The following is a 16,749-nucleotide window of genomic DNA, read 5'->3' on the forward strand; positions in this document are numbered from 1 at the left end:
ACTGGGTACTTCTGTTTTAATTTAATCAGTTCACACAATTAGGAATATCTATTGGTCATTTTTAGTTCATCCCCTTTCTGAAGGGTGTGTTTTCAACTAATACGAAGACCAAAGCTTACGCTGTTTTTAGTGAACATAAGATAATTCGGGTTATAGAATTAACAAATTGTGGGGTAAAACCACTGAATATATTTATTGTTTATTCTCAAACATAACAGGAGAAATGGAGAGGGTGAATATTGTTCTAAGACTCATAAATATGTTTTGTGTTCTTTTACACAGATTGACTTGGAGAGCATATTTTCGCTTAATCCAGATCTTGCTCCTGATGAAGATATTGAACCTAGTCCAGAGACACCACCACCACCTACTCTATCAGCCAAAGTAAACAAAAGCGTGAAGGTTGGTAATAGCTATGCGACATGTTCATGTTAAACTTACAGTACTCCTACACACGTTGTCATGCTTGATTTTTTAACTTTAACTTTTGTGTCTGTGGAACTACTTGATAACTGTGTTCCTTTCTTCTTCCTATGGTGAGTAGGGGTCTCTCAAAATTTTCTAAGAATAAGTTTGGCAGAGAGGGAGTTGGGGACTGATATTTGTATAACTAAATATATCTCAAGGAAAAATACAGAAAAGGTTTTGGAGGTTATTTTGAAACAGTATGTATAGTTCAAGCAGCCTTCAGTCTAAGCTCTTCAGGGAGGGATTTGGCAGCAAACACCTCTCTGTATTGCTGACATCATGTTACTTTCATTCACTGGAAAGAAGCAGCGATGGGGCTGCAGTTTACGTTTTCAGTAATAAGGTGGTCAAATAACAGAGATTTCTTTCTTTGTAGAGTCGACGAACTGTGGCACCTATTAAGAACGACAACCCTGCCAGAGATAACAGAGGTAAATGTTATCTCTTTCCATTTCAAGGAAGTAAAAAATATGGGAACATTTTAACCTCCTGCTCATCTCACATTCCTTAATAGTTCTGCATTTTTAATTCGGTATGTATGCATGTGACATGTAAAAGATATGGTACATAATTCCTAGAATTATTCCTATGTATATTTAGTAATTCATACTGAACAAGTAGTATTTATATGCAAGTTTAAGCAATATAGCATTAGGAAAGTTAAGCTGAATGAACTGAAAGTGCAAAAATTTGAAGCTAATTAATTATACCACATTAAATCGTGTGGACTTTTCCAAGCTAAAGTATCCTCGGTTTGCTTCAGCTTAATTGAGTGTTTCAATATACACTAAGTAGTGCACTTAAAATTCTTATGCTTTCAATTTTTTAGCTTAGTTTTGTAACAGTCTGTGCGTAAACATTCATTCAAAGAGTACTTAAGCCCTATGGGTTATTTCTCACTCTACAGCTAATAGTGAAAAATCTACAAAAAATGCTGAAATACCACAGGAGGATAGGTGAAAAGTATGTATTGGATGAATACAGATGTAATGCATCTATAACATGAGAAAGAATAGTTATTGCTTATTGTTTTCATTTTCTCTCCTGTGTTAAACTTAACTAATTTGTACTGATGATGGTAACGATTCTTCTTCCGAACATTAATCTACTGTCCTTAATTCAGGCTAGATTCCAGTCCATCTGTTTAAACTTGAAAAACAAGTGGGCTTGCATATCTTTGCAAGTGTTCAGACTCTTCTAGTGGACAATTGGGACCACATTCTCTCTTCTGCTGTTTGCCTCTGGGGTGTTAAACAAATCTGAAATCTCATGAGGAGGGCATAATTTTTTTTCAAACTAATATGGGTTAAATTTGAGACATCTTATTGACGGGCTCTCCTCACAGCCATACATGTTGTCGTTTGTAGTAAATAGTCTGTTTGGTATGGAATAACCCTGTAACTTGTATTTTAATAGGTCCTGTGCATCTTACTATTCACAGTTGGCCTAAATATTTGTTGGCCTTGTAATTAAGCTTTTCTCAGAACACTGTCTTGTTTAGTGTAGTCGATTTGTGCTATAAACTAGATCTCCTATCATATTTGGAATGATCTGGGCATTTGTCTTGTCTGTCCCATTCAATACCTGCTTCCACAGTTGTCTCTGTGTTGCACAGTGAGCTGGCCTTCGTTTAGAATGTCATGTCTAGGCTCTAATCAAAGCTGATACCTTCACTTTCACACTCTTCTGGCAGACTCTGTTAGGAACGCATTCAGGAAATGGGCCAGCTGAAGCAGAGCTGCTTGAAGCAACTCTTTCAAAAATAGTTTAAAACATTCAGCTCTACCAAAGAGGGTTGCATGCTCACCACTCCCACTGCATTCACTGGAAACAGAAATCACCGCATCTTCAGAAATTGGCATCCTTAGCACATGTAGAATCAATGAATAAGTTTAGATATGTTGATTGTATCTATATCGCTTTCAGTATAGTGTCAAAAAGGTTTGTTTCTTCCAGTTGCAGACTGAGCTGCACTTTGCCTTTCATTTATATCCCTCTGCTCCTCCAGAGATTGTAGGCTCAATGGAGTGGGATCATTTTGTAACATCTAGAGAACGTGAAACAGCAGGGCTTCTTTTCTTACTCCTTTCTTGGCTATAATCACAACATAAATAAAGTTTCAGCACTTTAAGCTTCGAGACTGCGTATCTCCAAGTATACGCATCGTTCTATGCATGTAATAAGTTGTACCAATTCTGTAGTGGAGTATTTTTTAAAAATATGCACATGCAGCATTGGTACTTAATAATTATGTTATGTTGATGTATAACACTAGGAGAAAGAGACTGCATACCAAATGTCTTTATTAATAGACTTTCTACATGTATGGCTTCCCCTCACCCCCAATAAATTGTTGTGTCTGGAAAGGGGCCTCATTTTATCTCATCATAACAAAGCATTTCAGAATGGGGTAGAGATGTTACTCTTCCATGTGCAGATGAGCTTTGTGCTTTTTCCTTTGCAGTGGTTGGTTCTGCCCGCGCGCGACCTACTCAGCTTCCTGAGCAGTCTTCCTCTTCTCAACAGAATGGTAGTGTTTCAGATATATCTCCAGTTCAAGCTGCAAAAAAGGAATTTGGACCCCCTTGTATGTAAACCGTGTATCAAGGATTCATTCGTTCTGGGCATTACATGTACATTCTCTTGGATTATGTTGTTGTCCATAAATGACAAATGGTCTGTATGCGCAGTTGTCTGTAGGCTTCCTCGAGAAGCTTTTTCAGAGAGCTGTGGCTAAACCAATGTTCACTTCTGTCATAGTTGTCTAGTATTTGGAATTTGTTTTTCTTTTATCTTTTTTTAACCATGGTGGTGGGGTTTTTTTGTTGTGTTTTTTTTTTTTTTTTCCTTTAATTTGCCTGGGCTTTCTTTTAATTCAAACCAAGAGATTACATGTATCTGTCCAAATATTTTTTGAGGGCCATTGTCCTTATTTTTTTTGTTGCATAATAATTGTCCCATTCCCATGATTTTTTTCTAAGTCATTTATTTTATAAATTTTAGAAATTAAATTGCCATAATTATTCTGTACTAATACTGATTTGCTTGAATAGATAGTTGATATAAATAAATGCATTCTAATTATTGATACATTAATATAATTGAAATGTTACAGTGTAAATACTAAATTCATACAGCACACTGAATATATTTTAAAATGATATCATTTTCTTTAAGCACGTAGAAAATCTAATTGTGTAAAAGAGGTTGAAAAATTGCAAGAGAAACGTGAAAAAAGAAGGTTACAGCAGCAGGAACTTAGAGAAAAAAGAGCTCAGGTTGGTATTTTTAGCTCGGATGGAAAACGTATGTCAGCAGGAGAAGAAGTTTGCAAAGTCGTTGTGCTTTTTTCAGTCTTTTAATAATTTTTATGAACTGTAATAATCTTGAAATTAAATGTTTTCATCCTGTATACAAGTTCGATAAATATTTTGGTGCTTGGTTGCATTGCTCTCATAAATATTACTTTAGACAGCTTTCCCCCTCTTTTTCTTCCTACAGAAATAATTGCTTACAATTGCTTATTTTGCCATGTGTTCTTTAAAGATCAAGTTATGATGATAGCTATTTCTTAGGGAAAATATATTGTTGAAAATAATCAGACCTTTGGCTTTTAGATAGGGCTGTTATTCTACAGGAGGTATTACAACATTATGATAAATTGTTCTTTATGATCTTTGATGCTTTGTAGGAGGTCTATTTGAGGCTCAAGTTTGAACAGTGGCTTTTTATTTTTTTTTTTTTCTTTAAACCTGTCTATGCATTTATAATTTAGCTTTGCATCATGCAAGCCATTTGGCAGCAAGTTGTTAGAAACTTGTGTGAAAGAAATTAAGTTGCTAATCCTGTGAGAAAAATCTCTTAATATTAAATGACTTTCTGTCACAGTGGTGTAAAAGCTTTTGCAAAACTAGGAGCATAATCTTGTTGGCAGCCCTGTGCGTATGTGTTAGTCTCTCTAAAGAGATACTACCAATCCGCTACTGACATGAGAAGTACCACCACCAAGTAAATAATTCAGGCAATTTACTTCATGGTTTAATGATGTTCCTAAGTTGACCTAAAATCACCTATGTTGAATTCATGTTCTCTAATTTCCATCCATTTACACAAATGCAAAACATTACTATGTCTTTATGTGTAAGGAACAAATATTTTTTGCTTTATATATTAAAATTCTTTGACATGGTACTACACCTAAAATTTTCTTTTTATTGCTTTTGTGAAGACTCCCTTTGCATCTGAGTCTTAAACTTCTGTATCATAGAATCATAGAATGGTTTGGGTTGGAAGGGACCTTTAAAGGTCATCTAGTCCAGCCCCCTGCAATGGGCAGGGACATCTTCAACTAGATCAGTTTGCTCGGAGCCCCGTCCAACCTGACCTTGAATGTTTCCCAGGATGGGGCATCTGCCACCTCTCTGGGCAACCTGTTCCAGTGTTTCACCACCCTCATGGTAAAAAATTTCTTCGGTCTTTCTCTCTTCTGTATGAAGAAGCTCTGTTTGTTTTGGTGACTTGTATGTAGCTGTGCTTCATGTTGTTTTGTGTATTCTGTCATCATTGTGAAATGCAGCAATGATTAGCCAAGCACTGTCTTCTAGGGCACAAGACCTTTAAACAGGGTTTGAAGAATATTAGGCAAACACATTTTCCATGATAAGCAGTACCCCTTTCTGAATGTTAGAAGGAAACATTTCAGCAGGAATACATTTTGTATGGACTCACTATCAGCAGTTATTGGTTCACTGTCGTCAGGGTGAACAACATCAAGGTACAGTCAACTTCTGATTACGAGGGCACAGTTTTATCTGAGGTGAGGCTCGTCTCTGTCACAGGTGCAGAGACATGAGCTGGGTCCATTTCAGCTTGTTAACCCCAAAGCAGTGCTTTCTAAGAGTGCCTACTCTGTTTGCACAACCAGCTGTGATCCAGAAGGAGTTTTGTATCATTTGTGGGGAGCCATGCAAAGCTTAATAAGGTCTTAGCACCAGAAGTGGCTATGCATTATATCAGCAGCATGTCCTGAAATGGTGTAAAAACTGACAGTTGTGGGGAGAAGTGACGGGAAGGACGTTTGAGCCGTTTAGCAGAGAACCAGCCCAGCTTGCAGTAGGCTCAGACTTAGCAAGGCTTGGAGGGGCTCTGTGCACGGCCTCTTATGTGTCCGTTCGCTCTGGGGCTGATGGCTCCAGGTTTAGGGCCTAGATTTAGCCTATTGTGTATCCTTGGGATTGCTTCAGCTTTTTGGGGGGTCTAGGAGTATTATAAGGGTTTCCAATGCATCTAAGTAACTGTAGGAGTTAACTCAGGGCCTGTGTTAGGATCAACCTCCTTTAACCAACTAGCATCCAGCAGGGTTGTGTTTAGAGCAGCTGGGGGTGTTTTGTACCTGTGCAACGGAGTGTATCCTTTTGTCTGTTGGACTGCCTTATCTCAGATTAAGAAGCATTCACTGTATATGCTGTCTGGTGTTACGCAGTCACTCAGAGGTGTTTCGTAGTGTGAAGATTCTGGCAAAGGTGGGAGTCATTTCTCTTTCTTGAGTAGACTGTTAATGAGTCCTCAATTAAAAAGTATTTTCTATTACATGCTGATGAAAACCATGAAATAGAAGGCATATAATTGCTTTGCTTTATGATCAGTAAATTAGCTATACCAGAATGGAAAAAGGCGTTAAACTTGCATTAGAGACTTTTCTGGCATTTTGGAGAAAAAATAAGATTTCAGTTGATGTGTATTTTTCTTATAAATAAATAAGATACCGAAATTAGTCCATTTCAGGAAAAAAAGTGTATTAGAAATTCTGTTGCTTACTTCCCTAGGATGTTGATGCTACAAACCCAAATTATGAAATTATGTGTATGATAAGAGATTTCAGGGGAAGTTTGGATTATAGACCACTGACAACTGCAGATCCTGTAAGTACCACAGCAACATGAAAGTTTTTTTCCTTCTGTGTTTTTGCCATGTGTTTTCAATTCTTTCAAAGTATACTTCTGTCTGTAAACATGAAAAACAAGTAGTTTAATACATATTAGCATTCTTTATAACGTGGATTTATTTTTTCAGTAATTTGATGATATTGAAATTAGTAGTTATTGAGAATCCTAGGTTACGAAGTTATTGTTAATTATGTTATGCCATTTAAATACCTTGTGACTATAAAATAATACCAACATGTACTAAGTAGTCACTCAGCCTCTGTGTTGTAAATTTTCCTGGGATACTAGGGGATATGCACACAAAACCATTAAACTTCTCTGAAAAACCCTATTGAGTATAAAGATTAATATTTGATCTTTGAAGATGATGAGGGCCTTTGGTTTGCAGAGAAGTCAGAGGAGCAGAATCCTTAAATGATGAAGATTATCAGATCTCTGTGGAAATTGGAGATTGTGACAATTTCTATCAATAGCGTATCTACCCTGTTAGAGCTGGCTTTGCTTGCAATGTTCCAAGATGTACCTGGTACTCTACAGGATTAGATCACTGCCTGCAGGGAATTTTGTTAATGTGTGGTTCTCCCTTTTGGGTTCTTGGCTATTTTGCAGACACAAGGGGCTTTTACATGTTCAGATGACTCACTGTCTTGGAAATTTCTCTTTGCTTAAACAATTGGTTAATTAATTCAAGAATAGAAGTAAAATAAAGTAAAATATCGTATAACTGGAACTGGGGTATAGTTCACTGAAAGATTGTTTCCTTTGCAGATTGATGAGCACAGGATATGTGTTTGTGTACGAAAACGACCACTCAATAAAAAAGGTATGACGATTTAAGATTTTGCTAAATTTGTTCTCTGAAAAGGTGCTTCTGATAGTAATGTTACTTGTATTAAAGAGATCTAGAAATACTGATCAAAGGTGAAACTCTGTTATACTAGGCAATATGTGTGGCGGACCCAGAAAATTCATAGACTCATCACAACCGGGATAAAGATGGGGAGAAAAGTAGCTTAACTGTCACCATTTCATGTATTGGGAGCTGCAGAGAGACTGCAAATTTTTTTTCCAAGATCATCTAGGATGTATTTAGTTGATCTAGGAATTAATTCTCCTGTAATTTCTTCGGTGTGCTTACATTGCGTTAGGATCACCATTCTTTTAAACTATCTAAGTGATCTCCTGAGCAGAGAGCTACCCAATGAAAACTTTTCTACACATTTTTTGTACATATATTTTTACACTTTCAAGTGATCTTGAATCAGACACCAAGGGAGCAATTCAGGTGCCTAAATGCTGGTATCTTATGACATGTTAGGTGACCAAGCGTGTCTGAGACATCCTCGCAGGGCTAGTGGATTACAGAGAAACTGGAGACTTGTATCCCCTGGAGTTACTGCTCAGGACTGGGCGAGATACCCTAGGGCATATGAAATACCACTAAAAAACTACTGGGTACTGGAATGACTGCCTAGTGACTTTTTTGTATATGATTAGTGTGATTAGCGTTACAACTTTTTTCTTACTGCCTGCTCATCAGACTGGAGTCTGTATTCCAAAGAAAAGGTTCGGATTTTGAACTCCAGTTAAATCCCAATCTTCCCATGAAGTTCTTTACTTTCAGTGGGAAATTAAGAGTGCAAATGCTTTGGATTGCAGCCTGTCTGAATCCAGTGCTTGAGTAAGCTGACTTCCATTTTGAAAGATGTTTCTTTCCTTATCTTGCTATTATATTTTGTTTAGCTAAAGGACTCTAAGAGCATCGCTCTGGCTCTGAAACAACATGGCATGCATTTATTATTTTTGTACCATCAGAACTACACATTGAGGATTATCTGGAGCATATCCAGAGGAAAATGGGAGAATTGTATGGGAAAGGGAAAACTTACGTTGATACCTCTATATAGTTAGGTTTTGTCTTATTTTTTTTCCCTCTACATTGCTGCTTCCTCTACTTTATTTTTTTCTTCATTTTTACTTTTACCATTTTCTTATTCCCTGTGGTTTTTTTCTTTTATTGATCTGAAAGGAATGCATAATCTCAAAAATTGGTTAATTGATACTGTTTTGCACAACTTATTTAATAAGTGTATTCAACATACAAGTCTGGTAGCAGTTAATTTCTTTTTCAGCATTGGAGGTTATCTTTAATAAAATATGACTTAGAAATCTGATACATTTGGCAGAAATGTCACCTTCTACCTGTGCTGAAGGTGGACAAAGTGAAATGAGAGTAAATGAAAGCAAGTTGTCATGAGGCATGAGTTGGGATTCAGAAGTAGGATTTGATTTTGTGAAAGTTGCATATCAAGTGTTAGTTTGGAGGTATTAAAGAAATAGTTCAGAGGTGCTTGCAGGAAGATGAATGTCTAAGTAAAAATGAGGTTGGCACTAAAGTTATTTTGCATTTTTAAGAATAAGCTAGAGTAAAAATGTATTAATGAAATAATCTATGCAGGGGATGAACCACAGAGATAATCTAGTACCCACACGATACAATCTTCTGAAAACACACACTTCATAAGAAACAGTATTTCTCATGCCACGTTTTAAAATTGAAGAGTATAAAAGAATGAAAGATACTAGGGTGTAACCCCCTGAAGAGAAAAAATAAAAATAGTTTGTTTTGTCAGTCCCTCAAACACAGAATTATCACCAAAGTCTTTATGTGTTCTCAGCACCAGTCAGTCTGTGGATTGACTTTGCAGGAAGTAGGTGTTCAGATTGACATTTTAAGATTTTATTTCAGTCAGATATATTTATAATTGAGAAATGTGTGGTAGGTTTCAGAGACGCTATTCCAAATTTTCATCTGCAAGGAATACAAGTCGTCACAACAAATAGCTGGGAGTGGGTAAACGTCTTATTCCAAACAATCATTTAAGAAAAATCAGCTTTCGACTGCTTAAACTAAAAAGCTTTTGGTGCAAAGAATTGACCTTCATATATCTCTTTTCACCATTGTTCCTTATTTCTTCTTTGTGATTGCTGCAGAATAATTGCATTTTATTTTATTGCAGTGCAGTTGAAAAATTGATTATATAGTGACTTGAATGCATATTTCTGTTGATGTGTAATGTCATGCAATGGTAACCATCGTACTGTTTGATCAGTATGTTAACTGATGAAAAGATTTCAATCTGCTTGCATAAAGCCACATCAAATTCTTGAACCGCATGCCTTAAGAAATTTTACATAGAAATGCAAGTAGAACACATTAGGATCCTGACTGTACACACAAAGGATCGTTATTTTTGTGCATATCATGGATCACTGGGTTCTCTGTTTTGCTGACTCATATCTCATACAACAATTAGCAATAAATTGTAGTGCTATGTCGTAATTACAACCTGGGAATGCACTATTGAAATCTCTTCTAGGTGGCTTTTGTTCATTCCCTGTGATAGGAAGGATCATTAGCATTTTCAGCTTTTCTGCTTACAAGATAATTTGTAGAAAGGATTTTACTTTAGAGAAATTCTATATTAAAGATGTATACTTTAGGTTCCAGGAGGAATACACAAATGAAAATATCTGTGTAGAATGAAAGCAAAATTTTTCTTTTTGAAAGCTGTGAACGTATGACTATAACGTTAAGGATTTAGGGAAAAGAAAATGGCAAAATTTTTAAATAAAGCAGATTATCGTAAAGATACTAATTTCTTTAAGTTTGACAGTGTCCAGTTTCTCCAGTAGAGAAGTTACTATAAAAGCTCAAAGGATTTGGCAGTAATCTATAAAACAGTATAGAAGTCCTGAGGAAAAAGAACTCAAATCTATGGAAAGTGTTATTATAGAATCCATAAAAAGCCACAATGATAGTGCTATAATTAATGATCTTAATTTTTCTAATCAACTTTTTACAACCTCTGTTTAACTTCTAGCAATTGGTAGGATAGGATGACTAGACTTCCAAAATGAAATCTCTTACTTAGCAGATTACTATCTAGGTATCAGAAGCCCAAATCCATTGCACTGTTGTTACTTGGAGGAGCTGTGTTATCTGAGATGTTATAAGAGTGTAAGCAATGAAAAAATGTAAAACAAATTATGTGTTCCTAGTTAAAAATATATATTTCACTTATTTTTTAGAAACTTTAATGAAAGACCTTGATGTAATAACAATTCCTAGTAAAGATGTTGTGATGGTACATGAACCAAAACAAAAGGTGGATTTAACAAGGTACCTAGAAAACCAAACTTTTCGTTTCGATTATGCCTTTGATGACACGGCTCCTAATGAAATGGTTTACAGGTATGTGTATATGTTTTTTTTTGTGAATCTTTTTTCTCATGTATCTCCCATGTCAATAACTGTGGGCTTACCTTGGTCATAGACTTTACTCCTATTCTCTGTGTTACCAGATATGTATATTGCTACCTCCATTCTTTTGCCTGTTTACTTTTATTTTAACTGTTTATCCTGAATTCTTCACCTGCAATATCTCCACCTCCGTTGACCTCAGTCCTGCTCACAGTCCTCCTCCACACCCTGCTGGTTTCCAGGCGCTAGCATGTATTGCCTGCCTGCTCATCCACTGAATATTCGAACAACTTCATGAGCTCTCCATTTGCCTCAGGGTTATCATCTTATTAATTGGTGCGTGTGCAGCACCTGAGGAAACTGAGTCATGGCTCTTGGTCTTCAGGAAACTTGGAAGACAAGGACAGCCCCAGCCCCAAAGAGCTTGCAGTTTGAATATAAGATATTTAACAGATGGAAACAAATCAGGAGAGGGTGGGGAAATATTACAAAGAAAGTGAGAGAGGTGATATTGCTGTATTTCTGAGATACCTGAGCTGGCTTGGCTTCTGGATGCAATCTGGCTGATGTAACACGGAGGTGCGTGGAGCTGTTGTCTTGCTCAAAATGCTGAATCTTTCTGATTTAAAAAACAACATCAACAAAGACATACATCCACTTTCAGCCCCAAGGTATTTGCATCTCCATTTTCTACTTTATTCTTCTGTTTCACTTCCACAGCTGGCACAGAATAATGCACACAGCACTTTTCAAAACAAGTTTAGAAGTAGCCGTTTACCTTGTACAAGTCACTAAATGGAGTAGATACAATAGCAGGCAAAGTTAGACAATGCGACAAGTCATAATCTTGGTACACAGTCTAAATCCTGTGAAGGTTTTTGCAAGGAATATTGATATTAGAAAGGAATTCAATGAAGATAATTTTCCTTATGCTTGGAAACTGCTTCCCATAGCCTTAAGGAGTAGTGACAGAGGAATACCTTAATTCTCATTTTTAATCCAACAACTAGGAAGTGAAAGTTAGCATCATATGCTGATTGGTGTTGGACGCTAACATCCTGTCAGTTGATAACAGAAAATTCATAGTAAAAGAATTATTACAAGGCCTTGAAAATTAAAACTCCTGTCTTATGCTTGGTATAATTAGGAGAAGGGTGGCGAAAGGAAAATCTGTGCAGTCTGTTAGTTTACACTAAGATAAGACTTCTAAACAGCAAAGCTGTGCCCTTGGAGATTTCTGTCTATAATGGTTGTCTACTGGTAACATCTTTCCTTTCTCAATACTGAAGAGCTGCGGGAGAGCAATCTAGCTGGTGATGTGTGCCTCTTGCAATAGTTCTCCTCCTGCTTAACAACCAGTTCTTCTAATCTCTCTCCTTCCTGTTATTTATCTTTGTGAGCATAGTGTTTAAATGTGAGGGGTGTTTTTGGCATACGGTGCTATCTTTTTGTATTCAGTTTCCTCCAGGCAATTTTTATTAGATATGTAATACATTAGCGGTAATATGGAAAGATATTGAAAGGTGGTTGTATTCATACTGAAACAGTAAATCTCTAGTCTGTGTAGCACTACAGGCTTTAGCAGTACAGGCTTTTTCCTTCTCCCTCATATGGCACATTAATGATTATTACTTGAAGGGCAATTTGCTTCAAGGCCTCCTGTAATAACAGAAGTAAGAACAAGATAGGTATCGTCATCTGCTGTCACCAGAACTTCGGGGTCACAGTGGGGAAAAAATAGTGTGGCAAGTTACTCCAGTTTTCTCCAGTATGCTAAAATTACTCACTGTATTTCTATACTGAAAAAACATTCTTCAGTTTGAAGGAAAAAGGTACTACTCTTTTTTTAATTATTGTTATTGTTTTGTTTAAGCTGTATTTTAAGTATTTTTGCATCCGTGAGCCACAACACTGAGTTGCAAATTTTCATCAATATTAAAAAACACACACTCGTTTCAATGTATGGCTATGCCTTGCAATTTTAAAGGAGAACCAGAGTTTACATTTCTGAAAGATCAAGATTGCAAATAAAGGTTCTAGTAAAAGTAAAGTTGGACTGTTTTGGCATGGTACCATTTGGAGTAGCATAATGCTTTATGAAAAATTTTCTAGATATGTTTGTATTTTGCCTTACTTTAAAATAGATATAATTAAGTCCCTTTTTTGTAAATCAGCAAAATAAATCATTTCAAACTCAATTAAACAGTGATAATGGAGTGTGCTCCTTAGGTGGATAGGCTTGTATTTTATATATAAAAAGAATAAACACCAAAATATGGGAATATCCTCTTGAAGACAAAGGAAGTATATGTTTAGAGGAAGAAAAAAAAAAAAGACTAAGGAAGGCTGATCAGGAATCATCTGGTATCTTTTTGATGAAAATTCAAGATTCGATTAAACTTAGATTTTTGCATAAGCCTTGGTTGCTCAATGGCTCAGTCTTACCCATGTTATTTTTGTAAGTGATCTTGTGTTTGTTCCAAAGTGGAATGAAAGGAGGTTGTAACACCTCAGTGTTTCTGTAAACAATTGTTCCTCTTTCTGTCACTTAAAGGTACTTTACGTGTAAACACCTGGAAAAAGTTTAGAAAGAGAGACTTTTGCAGAGAGACTCTTACCTCCATTGGTAACCCTCCGCTAGCTTACCCTTTGCTTTTGGAGTTTTTAATGAAATAATGGTAATAGGCAGCTGAAGTAGGAGCAATAACTCTATATTTTTTAAAGTAAAAATTCTCTAAAATAGAAAAATGATACTTTGAATAATATTTTTTGACACATCAAATAATACTTCAGGGATAACTAGATTTTTCCATTCTGAAGAGTTTGGGTATACGTTTTCTTGAGCCTTTTCTAAGTATGTGTATGTTATCAAAATGTTAAGATGTGCAATGTTGTTTCGGCCACCTGTCTTCTAAATTTAATCTTGAAAGCTGATTTGGGGAGAAAAAAACCCCAAAACTATAGCAGAATTTAGTATTGGCAAAACCTAAGTATTTGTCTGCTCCACTGTCCTACTTCCATGTCTTCTGATGCTGTCTCCTTGAGGGAGCTCCAAGCTCCATTTAGTAAGCTGTGCTGTGTTGCATCATTAAAGCAAGGAAATTTTTCTTCTTAAAGAAGGATAATATTCTTGTAAAATAAATGAGAGAGACCTTGTAGCTTTTATTTGATTGATTGGGATATTTTAATGCCTTAGAGCAGGTAGTCTCTTTAGTTCAGGAATTAATGTGGAGATGTCCTTTGGCCTATCAAAGTACAGGACCAGCTTTGTCACTTCTGGCCTTAAAGTTTATAGCATCCTTCTGGTAGTGGCATCTTAAAGTAATTCAGTTTCTTAAGTACTGTTGGTTTTTGCGTTTAAGGTTTACAGCTCGACCATTAGTGGAGACAATATTTGAAAGGGGAATGGCCACTTGTTTTGCATATGGGCAAACAGGCAGTGGAAAAACCCATGTAAGTATTGCTTCTACATGTCAGCAATACACTTCTTTTTATGTACTATACACTTAGATAAACTCTAATAAGTAACAAATTCTTAAGTTACAGTTCTATATTCTTTATGGTCTATTTTCGTCTTTTTTCTTTTAATTTAGACTATGGGTGGTGACTTTTCAGGAAAGAACCAAGATTGTTCTAAAGGAATATATGCACTTGCAGGTGAGACTCTATTTGTCTGTTGGCTTTTGGCAAGTTAGTCGAGATGAATAAATTTTCTACTCCTTGTCATACCAACATAAGGGTCTACATATTTTGCATTACAGTGGAGCTTTGGTAACATCAAAAATAGTTCTTAGATGTGTAGTCTTTACACAGTAAAGTAAATGTATATATAGATTACTTCAAAAAATGTAATAAATATAACAAATGATTAATTAAGTTCATAATTTTGGGGTCTTCTGCATCTTCTGATGTAATGTGGCAGTTTAAACTGCAGTGTTCTGGACTTGGTTGACTGACCCTATCTGTCTTGCAAAACATGAGACATGCTGTAAAATATACTGTTATACATTAATGAGCCTTCACTAAATGAAAATACATAATGAGATTTCTTTTTATTCTGGAAATGCATTTACAGCTCGAGATGTCTTTTTAATGCTAAAGAAGCCAAACTATAAGAAGTTAGAACTTCAAGTATATGCAACATTTTTTGAGATCTACAGTGGTAAGGTAAGTACCTGATCTTTCTCTGAGAAAGGAGGAATTTCCCTTTCACAAACAAGATTTTGAGCTTGTCACATAAAAGATGTTTTTCCTTTTTGTACTTGCTCTCAAATAATTCTTTACAATTCCCTTCCAATTGTATTTTTCCATGGAATGCTTTGCATACTTTGATATGGGATTTGAAACAATCGTGCCTTTAAAAGCTCCTCTTTAACTGTTATGTTTTTCCCCCCTCCCCAAGGTTTTTGACTTGTTGAACAGGAAGACAAAATTAAGAGTGTTAGAAGATGGTAAACAGCAAGTCCAGGTGGTGGGATTACAGGAACGGGAAGTCAAATGTGTTGAAGATGTTCTTAAGCTTATTGAAGTAGGCAACAGCTGCAGGTATCTCCCACAGCTTCCACCAGTTTTTCATTATACATTAAAGAATCAGAACAAGATTTTTGGGGGGTCTCTTCATAGTGATGGCTTTTTAATATTCAGTGGGCTTTTTGATGATGTTGACTGCAAGTAAAGAATCTGCCTACCTTTTGAATAAAGACATTTAGAGTTTCTCTGTCTCCTAGAGAGAAATAAGAACTGATTTTTCTACAGGCTGTGAACTGCATGCATTATGTAACCAGTTTACTGACTTAAATTCACAGAATTTATAATCTGGAATACTGCCAGATTCTTCAGCTCTAAAAGGCCTTGATATGTAGTGACAGAGGTTAATCGTAAAATTTTTTTTTTTTTTTTTTTAAGAATCCAGTTTCATTGTTTTTAAAATTAGCCTTGTGCATAGACTGCTGCCCGACAGATAAAAATGCCATCAGCAGTTTATGTGTAAGCTCTTTGATAACCTGAAATCTTTGAAGATCTGGTTATATTCTTGCTTTTAAAAGTGAGGTAAAAATGTTACTAATCTTCAATTTCTCTTTGAAGAGATGGGAAAAGAGGTATAATTGTACTATATACATCCGGTTATTAGAGTTGTATCTCTAGCGTCCACAAGAACTTTAGACATGCTGTCAACACATGTGAGAAAATACAGAACTCTGCCCTGAAAAAACTAACGTTCTGAGGTTAGTGTGTGTAACCTGTTTATATGTCCTTCCCTTCTCCGCTTTTGTTTAAAGGACGTCCGGCCAGACATCTGCCAATGTACACTCATCTCGAAGCCATGCAGTCTTTCAGATTATTCTCAGAAGGAAAGGGAAGTTGCATGGTAAATTTTCTCTGATTGATTTGGCTGGCAATGAAAGAGGAGCAGATACTTCCAGTGCAGATAGGCAGACACGACTGGAAGGTGCAGAAATTAACAAGAGCCTTTTAGCACTTAAGGTAACTGAAATGTTTCCATTGCCTTTGAGTAGGTGGAAGCCTTCTACGTAAAATAGCAATGACTATTAAAACGAGTATTTTTGCAGGCTTTGCTTGTCTACATTGTCTACTGATGTGACAGGTAAAATAATGTATTGATTTTTCCTTTAAATGCCTGAAGGAACACTTGGTAATTACCAAGTAGAAGCATTGCAGAAACGTTGTGCTATCAACTTGCATGTGGTTTTAAAAAAAACCAAAAAAACACAAAAAAACCCCAAAAAACCAAAAACACCCTCAACAAAAAAATCCCCAGTGGTTGAATTTGAAGACTTTTCTGATATATATCTAAAGTGGGAGGCCAGATGACTTACTTTGGTACTCAAGGTCTCAAATACGAACTGGAAATATTCTTACTGATCTCAGTATTTCTTTTTTTTTTTTTTTTTTTTTTTACTAAAAAATAAAGTTACCTTTATGACATATTTATTTACTACTGCCAATTAATTCACTGAAGCAACACAATAGCAACATATCCAGAAAGAACTAACAAATAGATTAAAATAACCCTTGAAAGTTGGAATCCATTTTTGACTACTGTTCTTTATA

At 35.9% G+C, this 16,749-nt stretch overlaps 1 protein-coding gene across 2 annotated transcripts in view; it reads left to right on the forward strand.

The window, feature by feature from the left end:
- KIF2A (kinesin family member 2A) overlaps positions 1-16,749 on the forward strand; it is a 58,455-nt gene that overhangs the window by 22,342 nt on the left and 19,364 nt on the right. The window contains exons 3-14 of one of the 2 annotated variants that reach the window (XM_082337474.1): positions 283-402; positions 845-899; positions 2,933-3,055; positions 3,646-3,746; positions 6,294-6,389; positions 7,182-7,236; positions 10,506-10,668; positions 14,040-14,130; positions 14,271-14,334; positions 14,753-14,844; positions 15,080-15,222; positions 15,957-16,161. In XM_082337474.1, coding sequence (XP_082193600.1) covers positions 283-402; positions 845-899; positions 2,933-3,055; positions 3,646-3,746; positions 6,294-6,389; positions 7,182-7,236; positions 10,506-10,668; positions 14,040-14,130; positions 14,271-14,334; positions 14,753-14,844; positions 15,080-15,222; positions 15,957-16,161 — 1,308 coding nt within the window. The remainder of the gene's footprint in view (positions 1-282; positions 403-844; positions 900-2,932; positions 3,056-3,645; positions 3,747-6,293; positions 6,390-7,181; positions 7,237-10,505; positions 10,669-14,039; positions 14,131-14,270; positions 14,335-14,752; positions 14,845-15,079; positions 15,223-15,956; positions 16,162-16,749) is intronic. The other variant, XM_082337475.1, reaches the window with a different exon arrangement.

Source organism: Platalea leucorodia (assembly GCF_965183815.1).
Source record: "Platalea leucorodia genome assembly, chromosome: Z".
Lineage (NCBI taxonomy): Eukaryota > Metazoa > Chordata > Aves > Pelecaniformes > Threskiornithidae > Platalea > Platalea leucorodia.